Genomic DNA, 15,844 nt, shown 5'->3' with positions numbered 1-15,844 from the left:
GCGGGGATCAACTCTCATTATCTCCTGTCCAGATTTACACGGCTGCCATGCTCATGATTTACACAGGGGAGCATGGACGGGGAGAGGGAGGGAAGGAGCGACAGAGCATTTTCAGAAGAATCAAGCTCCTGACTACTCACTATTTAAAGAAAACTATTCTGGCTAACAGCACTCTCAGCTGCATCTGGTGCGTGTATGTGCACGTGTGTGCGGTGCTGCATTTCTCTTAAGACAACATATCCTGTCATTCTGGACAGAAACACAACTCACTTTGGAAAACTTTTGCACAATGGAAACATTCGAGGTGAAGATGCCCTTTGATTTCCGTTTATTTACCTCTTTCTCACACACAACTTACAGAGGTTCCCACGTGTGCAGATGAGTTATGAGTCATCCCTTCAGGTAGACACACAGACATACACACTCATCTGTTCACTCATGTCATGCCCTCTGCATCATCTGCCTCCTAGTTTCTCTCGTTTCTCTCTTTCTCTCTTGGTGTGTGTGCAGGTGACATCACTAATTACAGATGAAGGCCTTGTGTGCTGGAGTTGGGGCCTTGATTGACCAGCTGCCTTTAAAAGCTCTACTCCTGCTCTCAGTCGGCGCCGGACTATAGACTAAGTTTTGGTTAGTTGTCGGAGCCAAAATATCCTGAAAGATTCAAGATTCTGTAATGTCCTGTTCGCTCCTGTCTGACTTCCTCTGTCTCCCTGCCCAGGACCAGCTCCTTCCTTCCTTCCTTCCTTCCTTCCTTCCTTCCTTCCTTCCTTCCTTCCTTCCTTCCTTCCTTCCTTCCTTCCTTCCTTCCTTCCTTCCTTCCTTCCTTCCTTCCTACCTGCGTTATTGGATATCAAATAAACTATACTTGACGTTACTTCTGCCTCAGCCTCTGTCTCTGCCTCTGTGTCCGAAGCCTGGCATTAACAACTCATCCACAAACCCAGCATCCCACCGGTTCTATCAAATCAAAGCAAACATCAAACAGCCAAACTCCCCATGTGTTGGATGCAGATGTAACCCTCCTTTCCCCACTCCCCTCTTCAACTACCTTCCCCCCTCTCTCTCTCTCTCTCTGTCACCATAATGTCACAACATTGTTCCATGTGATTGGATGCCTGTGTAACGATGAACGATTGGCATCCGGCATCACCACAGGGCAGATTTCAACAGCCATACACCTGCTGCCTTTGGCGCAGACTGCCCCTGCCTGGGACTGGAGCACGGTACAGATGTAGTAGTGCTCCTGTTGTTGTATGTGTGCGTTTGTGTGTACTTTAGGAGTACTGTCTAGGGTATTGCATCATTCTCCGTCTCTTGGAATGGGCCTAATGGGCCGTGAGGAGAAAGCAGATGAAGCAGGCCCAGAGGCAGCGTACAATGTGTCTAACACCTGGTCGGCCATGTCACTGGGCGGCCATATTAGATGTGTGCGGGGTCCTTCTGTCTCTTTGTTAACTAGTAAATGCATCATGGGGGAATAGCCAGGGTGACTTTGCCTTCAGTGATATTTGAATCCAAACCAAATGCTGCCACCTGCAGACTGACTAGGTGTTATTCTAGATTTTAAACTAATTAAAAAGCCTTCTTGTATTTGCCTTATGAAACTGATGATGTCATTTCAACGGAATTTTGTTCTTTCTTTCTTAAACAGCTCAAACACTATTCCAGTTTGGTCCTGGTTGTTAATAATTAATATCAATTTGTATTTCAAACATAACTCGAGCCCTGCTACATGAAAATATCTTAAACCTACATTATGTGCACTTTGTGTTAGTGCAGCAAGCTGTGAACAAAGCACTGTTATATTAATACCTTTTAAAAGCAGAATGACCCTCAGTAGAGTGCATACCATCACCAAAGGCCTAACAGTCCACTTAAATTCTATCAAACTCCTCTTAATTGCACTCAGTCATAGTTCTCAGTCCTCTTAATGTGCCAGGTTTATTTTCATTCAGTCATGAATTATTTCCTGGGAAACTTGGGTGAAAATGTAAAAAAAATGCCGGAGCTAGCATAAAAGTTACAAAAGAATTTATGGAAGTGCATTGCAGTTGGAAGATTATTCCCATTGTTACAGCCGACCCTCCTACACACACAAAATATCGATCTTAGCAGCTTTGAACTCCCGCAGGACATTTTGCTAAAATAATTATTTGAAAGAAGAGCCAAGGCGCTAAACAATTAATGAATTCACAGCACAACAGCATGACATTTCAGTCTTGTGACCTTAATCAGCCGCGACACAGACAACATATACACTGGTGCACAAGATCCAAATCAATAAATGACCTGCGGCAGATAAGGACGAGGAAATAAGGAAGCATGAGAGGCTGGAATCAAGAAGCCTCACATAACGCTTGATGGTCCACAGAGAGAGATATTTACTTTGACGATATTGGATGAAAAAGGATGTGTCTCCGCGCTCTGACGCCTGCTGATCGAAAGTAAACACTATCACGCTGGGTTTCCCCCTGGACGCTGATTTTAGCACCACTGAACTGTTATCCTCTCAGCGCTTGTAACCACATCCCTTCTTCAGTCCCTCGCCTTCTCTGCTGCTTGAATTTGTGTCATGGCAGCTTGATGGGAATACAATGTAACTACTGCTCTCCACAGGATATAACCATTAGATTCTGCAGGGGTGGCTTACAGGGGCAAATGCTTACAGTGCGAAACCCAAGGGGCTACAAGAAAGCTGACACGGGGCTTGGCCCTGTTCATCTGCATCCGCCTCAAAATCAGAAGAGAGAGGCGTATACTGGGGGAATACCAGGCCACTGCAGTGCAGCATGTAGCAGAGGTGTTTTTTTCTTTCTTTCCAACTATGTACAACAATGCAATGGCTTCAAAAGCTTCTCAATGCTGAAGGCCAAACATTGTGGCAATCCGTAACAGAGGAAATCTTCAGGGATCCTCCATGTCCCTCTGTAGCCTAGCAACCGCAATACAGATGGTTTCTATTTTGCTCTGCAGCGTCGTATGTTATAGGTGCAAGAAGAGCGACTGCAGTTGCAGAATGACAAGACGAGACAGGAGCGAACAGCCTCAGAAATCAGGAAGGACACGTGAGAAGAGAGGAAAATAAACAAGGGGGAGCCCATATGTGCGACAGAATGTGACGCAGAGAAACGGAGAAACGGAGAGAAGGAAAACAAGAAGAATTGAAAAGACAAAAAGCAGCTGACAGAACCCAGCCGGCAAAGCCAATCATCCCGACAGACTCGCAAACTCTTTCACACAGACCTTTATCATGCACATACACAAAAAAAGCTATGTGACACACTCGCACCCTATATTGAAGACATCCGTTGCCATAGCGATAGGAGAGGAGGAGGAGGCGAGCAAGGTGACAGTGGAGTCTCCTCACTGCGTGCAAAGTGTTTTCCCTCACACTCTCTTTACTTAGAGCAGATGCGTAAAGCTTATCCGCCGTCTCCACCAGGACTGATTTAATGTGGCCCACTTCCATTCCAGATCGCAAGACGCCCCCGTGGAGCGGGGATGCTAACACTCTTCACGCTCTACCCTCGCCGCATCTGAAAATGATGATGATGCCGCTTGAAGTCGGGGGTTGAGGCATGAGGAAGGGTTTATACCCCGACAGAAAAATAAATATGACATGCTGGCCTGGTCCTCCTGGATAAACATGCTTGTGAGTCATAGGGTTGAAGTAGGAGTTTATTTGCAAATTTGATTAATACTACATCGATGTCCTCTTTTATGTCGCTATGACATCAGAGCCCCTTGCTATTCATCACAGCATGTTATGTCATTCTAAGGCCGCAAGAACCGCACAGATAAAATCACTCTCTTATGCACGTGGCCTTATTAAGGTTTAATCTCCTTGATTTGCACAAAGCACGAGCTCATGCGGAGAAGCGGCAGGTGCGTGATGAATGTGGGAATGGCGTCGGTACTATAAAAAAAAATCCCACCGCTCCCACAGACGTTCTCTCAGCATTGATAAGTGGGCCCTGTGGTTAGCAGACAGGCGTTGATTCCCAGAAGACCCACACCAACATGATAACATCAGCAGTAAGTTCCCACTCAGCCTCAAACGCATACAGTTCACTAACCTACATTAGCATGTGTCCACCCACGTATTTAGGCAGATTTACACGCTGCTATGTGGAGTCATATGGTGAGTCATGCGCTTCTGTAGATGCATGTGGCGGACATGCCCCGCCGCGTATAAATACATGTATTCAGTGCATTTGAATATAGGGACAGTCCAGTCCAGTTTATAGCCCTATTAGCCCTTACCTTCTATTCAGAGCATCTCGGTAAACAGGCTCTAACTAACAGGACAGCAGGAGTCCATCAGAGCTTTCTTTAAACACCCATGACTAAGTGGTGGTTAGGTCCAGATGGGGCCAACGCAGGTTCTTGGGGACTCTCCACTCTCTCCTGGCCGCAAACTGCTCACAGTCAGGAGAGAGTGAAGCACGACTATTTCATTATATATTTTACAAAGAATAGAATGCACTGCTAATTGAGGTGAGATGTTACGGAACTGGACCAAAACAGTGACTAGAAAAAGCTGTTCCTGCCAAGCAACACACCGTGAGCTACCATGCTTCACACCTATTCACTAATCCAAATGAGCCGTTGTCAGTGTGGCACTGCCTCTGGTCCGCTCAAGCTTTAATAGGTGAATAGGCGAGCAGCTGCAACCTCCTAAGGGGGTGTTCACACTATTCTTCTTTTTTTTTTAAATGCCACTTCCATTTTGTTTTACATTCAGGTCAGCAGGGAGATGCCATAGGCAGATTGGAGGGGAGTAGCTGAAAAGAACGAAAAGAATTGGCCCTATTTTTTGTAAAAGCACAGTGGAGCACTTTATCTGAGTGAGTGTTGGTGCTACATGGAAGCACCTGAGCCCTTAGTGAGTCAACTATTCTGCATGATGAGGCAAAGTGGTTGTTGAGGCAACCTGTTGCTTGAGCCATCAGTCAGTTTTTCGTTTAACTTACAACGGCAGAGAAATGGTCAAAGGACACACCACATAATGGACAAAACCTTGGTTTTTCCATAATATTAGTTTTGAAAAGCTTGTGTTTGCCATTATTGAAATTCTCAGAAATATTTGCTGTATCTAGTTTCTCAAATGTAAGGATTAGCTGCGGTTTTCTTTCAGATCTTTTTCTGATCAAACAATTAAAGATTAGGGTTGTTAATCCTGGAGAATTTAGTAAAAGCAAGCTAAACTTTAAAAAAAATGTAACCGATACATCCCCATCCTTCGCATCAGTGCTTGAATCCGACTTTTCTGTGACTCAATCACTAACTTCTGGCTATCGTCTGCTTTATTGTCGTATGTCTTTTCAGTGAAGTCTCTGGTCATGTGCAGTGAGAGCACAGGCAGAGTGTGAGCAGATAGGAAGGTTGGTAAGTGACAGACTGGTACGCCAGCCAATCATTTCATTCTGTCCAAATTAAATTAGTTCTTCTGTATATTACAGTCCTGCGAGGGACACCGTTTTTTTTTCATTAGAGTCTGTTTATTGATGGCTATTGGTACACAAGGAGGATTTTGACAAATAACATAATGACATAACATATTTTAACACAACTTTCTAACCCAACCTTTAATCAATAAATACCGATGATAACAACAACAATATAATTGTATGTTGATAATGGAAATAGTATCTTTAAAGTAATCCTTGGCAAAATGCATTATATTGTATATTGTTCATTCATTTGAGATTAACAATGACTTTCATCTCCATCTAATGTAGCGTTAGATTGTCTTAAAAAAAGCAAAATGAGCTATTTGTAATATTATCCTTTCATCAATGGTGCATAAAGATGAAAGGACAGTGAAAATTACCCAAACTAGGAAAAACATGCAGCAAATTAGGGTTACTTTGTTTTAAGTGAGGTCATATGAGCGAGAGAGCGAGGCCAGGTTTTGAGTTATGGTTAATGGAGGGGGCTACACCCGAACACCAAAAGAGAGAAACAGATTAAAAGTGCCTGACAATTTCTTCTCAAACATAGACAACCAGAGAAGAGTAAAAAAAAAAACAGAGAATGGGCAGCCGCGTCCTTACTGTAGATTCTCTTAACGTGATTTACGACCAGGGGTGGACTGGCCATCTGGCATACCGGGCATCGTCCCGGTGGGCCGTTGACCCAATGTGGGCCGGTCTGGTCCACTATGTTTTTTTTTTCTCTTCTTCCTCTCTAAATTCCCTCCAATTGGGCCGGCCAATTGGCTACAGAGGGCTAGCAGTGTGTTGCCAGCATCGACACATATTATTGGTCTATTGTTTGTCATTGTCAATCAATCATGGGCTGACAGTGCTGTCAATCACAACACAAACCAGGGTGGGGCGGGACCTCATGGCATTGGCGGGGGGAGTCGCGGGACGGGCTGCTACTGAGATAGAAACTTAAAATGGATAATAATATGCTGAATTGTGATATTATGGGTTATTATTGTTCAGATGATTTAGCTAAGCTAGCTAAGAGCTGCTAACGTCGTTTACTGTTGCCATAGCAACAGTAAACTTTCTGAGCTGTAAATAGAGATGCAGAATCAAGCTAATTCTTTTCAGAAGTTTTATTGTGCTTATGTGTTGATCCTTAATGGTGTGATCATGTACACTAAATGATCAATTATTCTCCATTACAGGTTGTTGTGATATATTTGAGGAGTATTTCTCCCTCCCCAGTGGACATTTGGAACCACTGTTAGAATTTGGTAAGTTTATCATGTATTTTTTAATGTATAAATTCAAAATTATAATAATTTTCAAAAGGTTTTGAAAGAAACACACATCCAAAAAGTTCTCAACTCTAGGTTCAGGACAGAGGAAAACATTTTCTTTATTTTTCAGACATTATAATGTATCCATGTCCTTCTCAGGTTGACCACTTGACATGTGAGAGCCTGAGGAGTTGTTCCCCCTCTGTCCATGTTCGAGGACTTGCTCTCTGTCTGCCTCCACTCTCTGCCTTCACTGTACCAAAGTTTGTCTGTTGAGTCTCCTCTAGTCTGGTGAGTTTATCATTTTTTATGTTTTATGAAATCATACTTAATTTGTGATGATTAGAGACATTATAACGTATCCATGTCCTTCTCAGGTTGACCACTGGACATGTGAGAGCCTGAGGAGTTGTTTTCCAGACACAGGTAGAGCTGGCAGGGGCGTCACCCTGGGCCTGCCCTTTTGGGCTGGGCTTCAGCTGCAGATCTAAAGGCTGCTTCCAGGGGCATGGGGACCTCAGCCTTTGTTTTTCTTTGCTTCTGCACCTTACAACATACATCACACCTTATTTTCACACATCCAAACACTGTTAACAGCACTGACGCGTAACATATTATACACATCCCACTACGTAGTTAGAGCTATCTTGATTTGGAGTTAAATAAATTTACATTTGGCTTGAGGTTTGTGTGTGGCCTCCCTTCTTGTTGCCATCTTTGAGCTAGGTGGTAACAGTAGTATGCATGAGAGAAGACGCCGCGAGATTTGTGGACTTCTATGTGGTGTCCGCTGATAATGTAGTGGGCTGGTCTGGACAGACAATGCCAGGGCTGAATTTTTGTCCCAATCCACCCCTGGTAGTGTCGCTGTATGAAGAGATAAAACACATTGTTTAGCAGAGTTTCCAGACTGCCTGAAAATCTGTTAGATTAGACCCTTAACACAGACTGAGTTTATGTGGAGCCGTGTATTGTGCGTTCTGGTTTAACATAAAGCCGATGGTAACGTCGCTCCTATATCTATGACGTCACAAGCCTCTGTTTCTACTTTGTTTTATTGGTGGGTGGCAACCAACGTCAAGGTGAATTACCGCCACCTACTGTTTAAATCATGTTTCACAAATATCTACATAGGCATATTAAAGGCAATAACAGACAGAATGTAGGCAAATATGGCTATGATCTAATTTGGCATCAAAGCCAGGGGTTCATTAAGATGTTTAGTGATATAGACACACACACATCATTTCAGTCACATTAACCTATTGTGAGGAGCACTTGGTCAAAATCTTGCATACTTTCAGACATTTAACACTGTTTTTAAAGATTTTGACTTCTTACTCAAACAGCTTCCTTGGATCAACCCTTTGGTAAGTAGATTATTTTCCACCTGACACTTGTTGAATTAAGCAGATTAAGTATGTTATTAATTATTAGAAAGTATGCTGTTACAACTTGAGCTTGGGATAAAAGGTTGGGAAAAGATATTTGTATGTGCCATTAGTAGTTTTATCTTCATATATATATATATCTTATTTAGGATAGTGTAATCTTATTATTATTGCGTACAATAAATATATTCATAGGAGTAGTATTAGTGATTGAAATAAGCAATATTTATTGGTTTGTAATGTATCTTTGTTTGAAGCAGTAGTTTTAGCATTGGTGGATTTTCAAGATTAAATGACTGAGCTTGATGAAACTTCTTTAAACCTTTCTGCTACATCCCTGGGAACTGGCTGTGTCAGGGCATATGTGGCTTTGTGTCTAAATCCCGTCTTTCCTATTCTCCTGACAGATTTGAGGAATCAGTATGCCTGAAAATGAGTTTGAAATCATTGGAGGGGAACTGATCAATTCCCCCACTACAACATACGAGGCACAGAAATTCCTGGGCTCTGGAACCAACGGACTGGTCATCCAATGCAGGGATGTGAGAACCAATGACACGGTGGCAATAAAAATGTTTAAAAGGAAGACAGACATTGAGTTTGCGAAGGAAGAGGAGGACATCTTAAGAGCCTTGGAGGACCTACACTCAGAATGGTTCAACGTTGTCAGATTGAACAGCTCATTCACCTACAAGAGCCATTATTGTCTGGTGTTTGAGCTCCTAGACATGGATCTGCTGAAATTCATGAAGATCAATCCGGGTAATCGCCTTCAGCTGAAGGAAATCCGCCCCATTCTGCAGCAGGTTTGTTTTTTAAACTGAAGTTCTTCCACTGACTGCTTTGTAGGGTGAAGGCTGAACGAAAAGGTGTCTGTTACAGTATTTTATTTAAATAATGATAATTACAAAGATAAGTTAAATAATGTCCTTAAAGTCTAGAGATGGTGACTTGTGGAGGATACATGGACACCTTCAGTTCTTCCAATCATGACATTCAGTGTGTACAATCACTAGTGCTATGTATGTTGGTCTATCTCCAACTATCTTATTAACCTGATCCTATAGTCGACTGTACGACTTTGGAATATCTGACTAATACTCAATTGTTTCGTTTTTGGCTGCCATCAATGAATATATGTTGTTGATGAAATGAACTCAGTACTTCATGATTGTTATCATGTTATTCCTGATTTCAGCTGGCTACATCATTGGACTTTCTGAAAAGTGCAGGGGTCGTCCATTCAGATTTAAAGCCTGAAAACATTATGATGGTGGATCATGTCAGGCAGCCACTGAAGGTTCAAGTCATTGACTTTGGCTTAGCCTGCAACAATCCTGAGGAAAAGATAGGACACACCCTCCAGACCTTGTATTACAGGTATGTAACTGACAGTACAGCTGTATACCTGGGACAGCTGTGTTTGCTAAACTAAACAATTACAATAAAAAAGTCCTGAAGTACTATATTTGTGTTTCTCGTCTTCTTCTAAGATCTCCTGAGATTCTGCAATGTGCACCTTTCGACGAGGCCATCGACGTTTGGTCGCTAGGCTGCATTGCTGCAGAATTGCTTATGGGCATGCCACTGTTCCCTGCCCAGGATGAGGACAGCTTGGTCAGTATCACCTCACTGCACTGCAAATACAACAAACAGGCCCATTTCTGCCGTGATGTTGATATATATCTATATACATGTATATATAGATATATATTTATTCATTTTTAATCGTTACACACTTGATTAGAATAGGGAGAGAGTTTTCAGTAGAAGATCACTACTTTCTACTATTTTATTAATGAGACAAACTCAGAGTCGGCGTCAGAACCAATCTAATGGGGGGGCATAGGCTCACAGCGGAGGGGCATAAATTCCCATTCAATTGACAGTGACATAAAACGAATTTTCCGCAGACCAACACACAAAACACACTAACCTCCAATCTCAAAACATGAGTGCACGTAAGACAGTCTCTCTCTCTCTATCTCTCACACACACACGCATCGGCGAAACCACACACTGAGTAGCCTACTGTGCACCGTGCGCATCGCCGAAACCACAAGTGACAAGCCTACGAATAATTAAGTAGGTAATGTTACAGTACAACTATCACCATTGCGTCAATAAATATATGATCACAGTCAATGCAGCCATGTTTCTAATAGCGCCTACACAAACACGCCCGCCCCGATCTCAAAACAAAACGTGCGCACACGCAAGTTCTCAATTCAATTCAATGAAGCTTTATTAGCATGAATGTTTTTTATCCCTCAGGTGGTAACAAATCGCCCTGTTTAGACCCAAGGGGAGAGTTACTACGCATTAAATTTTAAGGACAGGGGCGGACCCGACCCGCTGTGTTCGTTGCACGCTGCCTGAACAAGTTAACATAAACGAAAAATCACTAATTGGACCGATAACCTTGTTATCGGTCTTACCAAACATTAACTAAATATATATATATAAACGAAAAACACTCAAACAGGTTGCTTATAATATACTGTATTTACTAGGGCTGTGAAATGATTACAATTTTTAATCAAATTAATCACAGGTTTCTATGGATTAATCATGATTAATCACATTACCGATTTTTTCGGAATATTTTTGTGAAAACAAGATTTATGACATTTAACTTTTCTTTTGTGCTGCAACTCAGCAGTTCTTCAGCAGTTATCATTGCTTTTCCATATGGAACATTAATATAATCTTCATCCTAAACAGAATTCGGGCTCCTTAGCCGTTGTGTGGTTGAATAAAACTTTTTTTTTTAAAATTAAACAGAAATTATTTGAGCTTCTTAGCCATAGGATGGTTGACATTTTTTATATTTTTTGTCACACAACCATTAACCACACCATGATACAATCTAATGCCTCTAAAGGCCCTCTTAGCTACTCGGTCTTTAGCCAGTTGGTGAGGCAAACTAACTTGTTCAAATTCTCTGACAGTAAAGCTGACCGCTTCTTTTGCACAATGTGTCCGGCGAGTGAGTCTGGTTTGGCGCATTCCACTTGAACGCCCCTCGCCTACCAACACATGGTTCGCGTTGCGGTGGTTAGGCGGGTATTGCTACGGTGAAACGATAACGTCTTCTCGCAGAGTGTGCATATCACCTTGGTTTTACTGAATGTTCGATCTTCCCGTCCAGAAGGTCCTCAGGTTCATCAGAATTATCCATGTTGTTTGTTTGTTTGAATGGCAGCTGCCGTCTGACTGCATTAGAGCGGCGACTAGTGCAGAGGCGGCGGAATTGGAAGGTCCTTCTGCGCATGCGTTAAATGCGTTAAAAAAAAACAACGAATTAATCCTGTAATTTAATCATAACGCGTTAACGCGTTATTTTTCACAGCTCTAGTATTTACACAAAACACCAATCAAACCCCCGCGCTCGTGCCCGCAAACATTGGCGGACCCGTGAACATAAACTAGCTATTTACACACACTCAAACATCAATATTTTATCAATACCATCAGAAGAGTTGAAGGCGGCGAGTGTTGGCACTGAACCTCCTCAAGACAGTGTCTTTCCACTCAGTTGTACATTTTCTCGTAAGGTCTTTTTCAAACGCCAGCTGAACCAACTGGGCCTTTCGTTTGTGCAGCATTGTGCGTCTGTGGTCCGAAAAAACGTTTCGTAGAGTCGAGAATGAGTTCTCGCACATTGCTGTGGAGGCACCGAAAGTTAATGCGTGCTTGAAAGCAGTCAGTACACTGGGCATTGCCACGAGAGTTGTGTGGTACTGTGAGAGAATGTACTTTGTGGTCCAAATCCCCTCCTCGATTGGCTGTGATTCTTTTTGCGTCCTGAAAAACTGTTTTGCAACTTCATACTCTGCCTCAATTATAGGCGATTGTGACAGGTCCATGATATGCTTAACAGCTGTAGCATCTAGAAATGTATTGCTGTTTGGATCGAGTGCAGCAAGTGACCTAGCCAGTTGAGTGTTGCGTTCACTAAATCTCTGATCCATTTCTCCAACAACTGAATCGACAATGCTGTAGTACAGTCTCTTGAGTTCTGTTTTCCTGTCATCATTCCTCTGTCCTGTAGTTCCCTCAACCACATACCCTTCCATATTCGTGTTGGTTGTGCGTTTCCGTTTGAGGGTTTCAGTTTGTATCAGCGATGCCCTGGCAGCCTTGGCAATGTCCCACACCTTGTCAAACTCCTCATCACAACGTAGTTTCCGTACACATTCTTTTGAACTAGCCACAACACTCAAACCTGTCAATAAGTCAACATCCTCGCTTTGTAGAATTTTGTTTGCTGGGTCAAGCAGGGCAAGCACTCTGTGCACTACGTTTGCAATGAATGGAAAGTTGGGCTCGGTCATCTCTCGCAGCAGGCCCACAGCCTCCATTCGTAGCTGTGCACCATGAACCCGCACAGCGTCGATCTCAGTCAGAAGAGATGTGATGTCGTCAAAGGATTTTAGAATTACAGACACGGTGGCAAGGTGCCCTGTCCACCTCTGTTCTAGAAGGCGTTTAAGACGCTCACCCTGGTAGTGCACAGCAATTGTGGGCTTCTTGCAGAATTTGTACAACGTGTTACACACATTAAAAAAGTCCACTACAGCTGCCTCAGCTGACATCGCATGTACTACGACCAAATGTAGCTGATGGTTCAGACAGTGGACATAAGGTATCTCACGGTCCAGTTTCTGTTGCAGTAGCTTCTGCATGCCACCGTGCTTCCCTGACATCAATGAAGCCCCATCATACACCTGGCTGAGAATCTTTGATGAGTCCAAACCAACATTGTTTAGCTCAGCTAAGACTGTGTCTGTCAATGTTCGTGCATCACCTGTGTCAGCAGTCGCGATGGTTACCAGGCGCTCTGTCACTTCAAATGACTTGTTTACAAAGCGAATGACAACAGATATATTTTCGCATCCCGTGGGGTCTCGTGTTCCGTCCACTTTAAATGTGTAATGTGAGTCGCATACTTCTTCCACTATAGCCTCAGTCACCACACTGCTAAGTGTATTTATAAGTTCATTCTGCATGTCGTGACAAGTGTCTGTGGCGTTTCGAGGGATCGTTTTCACTATGTCAGCCAATTCTGGGTCCTTTTTAATTGTGTAGTCCAATAAGGACAGGAAAAGACCACTTCCCCCCTCAGACATGTCACCAAAAGCATCTAGCTTCCCTCGTAAAGGCAACTGGTTTTCTCCCAGAAACCCGACAACATCCACGAGAGATGAGACGTACCTGTTCTTTCGTAGCTGGTCTGTGTTGATAAGTGTCGAAATCTCCTTTCCGGTATTGATACGTCTCTGTCGCTCCTTCCACATGGTGTAGCTAGAGAGATGTTCCTTTGACGTTTCATGTTTATGAAAACCCCTGTCTCTCTCCATGGCATTTTTCCAGTTACGGTATCCAACGCTCACAAAAACATCCAGTTTCAGGGTGGTGGTAGTGATAAAATTCCGACAGCAAAAACAAAATGCTGCATCAGCCTTTGCACTGTACTCCAGCCAGTCTCTGTTGTGAAACCAAGTGGCTACAAATGAGCGTTTCCTACCGCAAAAAATGCTGGCAGGGTATGACCGCAAAACAATTTGTTTGGGTTTTTCAGTCCCGAGTTCGTCTGATGTTATGCCAGGTTGTGGATGGCTAACCACGTTAGCTTCTGTTAGCCTTCTTTCGCTGCTAAAATTACCAGCAGGAACAGGTGCACCGGCTTCTTGGCTCCTCGCCGAAAGCTCTTCAGAGGTGTTTGGATTTATTTCTCCGACATTAGATGTTGGATGAGGCCGTGAAGAAGGTGCCCCACCATTTTGTGTTTAACGTCCCTGACCCAACTTCCGCTCTGACTACAGCTGTCAACTCAACCGTGACGCAATTGTAATAAAAAATTCAAACACACCAATCAACAATCACACACACACACACACTTCTTTTAGGATTATTTTTGTTTGATTTCGTGTAATAATAGCCTATATAGCCTATTTATAAAGGAAAACGTCTGACTTTTACTATAATAAAAATAATTAATTAATACAACACAGGGCATGACTTGAGAGGGGCACAGTAAGGCTGTTGGGGGGGCGTGGCCCGCGAATGCCCCCCCATAACGCCGACACTGGACAAACTAGAGACACTTCATCCATATGCCTCAGTAATATAAGGGCACCTGATGTACCTGATCAACACTGATGAGTTTGCAAACTTGAACTAAACTAATTCTCCCGACATTGTGTTTTCTCCACAGATGAGGCTAATTAGGTTAAGGAAGGATCTGCATGAGAGATCCCTCACTCCATACTGGTTCTGGCCAATACACCTGATGGAAAGCAGATTTATGGTAAGAGATTAGTTAGCAGCACTTAGCTGTGTCTATAGCTCACTATTATAGTGTCTTTCCTTCAGTCTGTGTTTCTTTTCCCTTGTCATCCACTGCCTCGGGAGCAAACGATCTCAATGAAACTATTCTTCATTTCAGTCAATAGTTTCAATTCTCGTTTGTGATCAACAGCCTGGATGAATTTATAATGGCACAACATACCTTTTGAAAAACATTTGGCTTCATAATCCAAACACATGTAACAAACAATGTTTTTTTCTCATCCTGTTAAAGCAGATTAATCAGTCCTCGGGAGAAGACGCCGAAGCTGAACACTGTGACCTGGAGAGCTTTAACGATCTTCTGGCACAGATGCTTATGACGAATCGGTTTGAAAGAATTGACCCCAGACTAATTCTGCAGCATCCTTTCTTGTCGATGAGCCACCTTAAGGGACGGTTCAAAAACAGCCTCTAGTGAGTATGTGCTTAAACGGTCTGTTTAAATCTGTGCTGACAGATAAAGGTAAAACAACAAAATTTGATGAAAGGAGACTAAGGTGTTTGGCCCAGCAACTTAATTTGTCTTCCAGTACGAAATCGTCTGAGGGTCTGATGGACATCTGCGAGGAACAGAGCTATGGCTATGGAGAACATGTAGACCACACAGTCCTGCAAATGTCGTCGAACGAGGAATCCTCCAGCAGCACTGCCGGCCCAGCCATGGAGGGCAGCCCTGCTGGGATGATAGGGGAGCAGCTTTCCTATTCCTTCTTGAAGAACTTCAGCAGTCGGAAAAAAGAAGAAATTACCTCAAAACTGAAAGCCGGGCACGTGTCTTCAGACTTTAGGGAAGTGCAGTGACCACTCCCCTGGATGCTTTTGTCTATTTAAAAATGTTTTAACAACGAGGACGTCCCGTGAAGGCGGGGCCGTCGCTCGTCCAATTGCACGTCTCCGCTCGGCGTGCCCCGCGTTGCTAAAATCCCCTCGTATATTTTTTCATCAACTCATGCTGCATCGCATGTGGTTAGCTAACACACTGTCACTGGTGTGTATCGAAAGAGGGGGACCAGAGAATATCTGCTTCTTACATAATATAAAAATCAATGTTCAGGTTTCTTCAATAAGCTTCTTCAGCCAGGGAAAAATTTACATTACCAGATATTGGTGTGTTTGTGTTTTTCATTAAACAAGATAGCAAAGCAATTGTTTTCAAAGCAATTAATAAATTGAATTTTTGTTCAAGTAGTCCCTTAATCTATCAATTATTTTTCAGTTTCTTTTTTGAAATAATTTTTGGTTAGTGGATTAATCCGTCGTTATCCTAGCAATCAAAAACCATAACTTCCACAGTTAATGTTTTAATCGGGTTAAATGCCTGAAAAAGTTATAGGCCATTATTTCGAGATCTTGAATCAGCATATATGTGGGTACCTGGGAC

At 42.9% G+C, this 15,844-nt stretch overlaps 2 protein-coding genes across 2 annotated transcripts in view; one reads left to right on the top strand and one right to left on the bottom strand.

Annotated features, from left to right (window-relative positions):
- dlgap2a (discs, large (Drosophila) homolog-associated protein 2a) overlaps nucleotides 1-15,844 on the bottom strand; it is a 132,140-nt gene that overhangs the window by 100,799 nt on the left and 15,497 nt on the right. The gene's annotated exons all lie outside the window — the stretch shown is intronic.
- Nucleotides 8,532-15,264, top strand: LOC128451103 (homeodomain-interacting protein kinase 3-like). The gene is made up of 5 exons (XM_053434871.1): nucleotides 8,532-8,915; nucleotides 9,308-9,489; nucleotides 9,603-9,726; nucleotides 14,699-14,877; nucleotides 14,994-15,264. Exons 1-5 carry the CDS (start codon nucleotides 8,532-8,534, stop codon nucleotides 15,262-15,264), a joined length of 1,140 nt encoding a protein of 379 aa, XP_053290846.1.

Source organism: Pleuronectes platessa, chromosome 11 (genome assembly GCF_947347685.1).
Source record: "Pleuronectes platessa chromosome 11, fPlePla1.1, whole genome shotgun sequence".
Classification (NCBI taxonomy): domain Eukaryota; kingdom Metazoa; phylum Chordata; class Actinopteri; order Pleuronectiformes; family Pleuronectidae; genus Pleuronectes; species Pleuronectes platessa.
The sequence above is the reverse complement of the archived record's forward strand: the minus strand, read 5'-3'. Positions and strand labels throughout refer to the sequence as shown.

Bases quoted from the DNA above. Each gene is read 5' to 3' on its own strand.
- LOC128451103 (XM_053434871.1), top strand. From the start codon at position 8,532: ATGCCTGAAAATGAGTTTGAAATCATTGGAGGGGAACTGATCAATTCC. The intron at 9,490-9,602 runs GTATGTAACTGA...TCTTCTTCTAAG, and splicing joins CTCCAGACCTTGTATTACAG to ATCTCCTGAGATTCTGCAAT. The intron at 9,727-14,698 runs GTCAGTATCACC...CTGTTAAAGCAG, and splicing joins CCCAGGATGAGGACAGCTTG to ATTAATCAGTCCTCGGGAGA.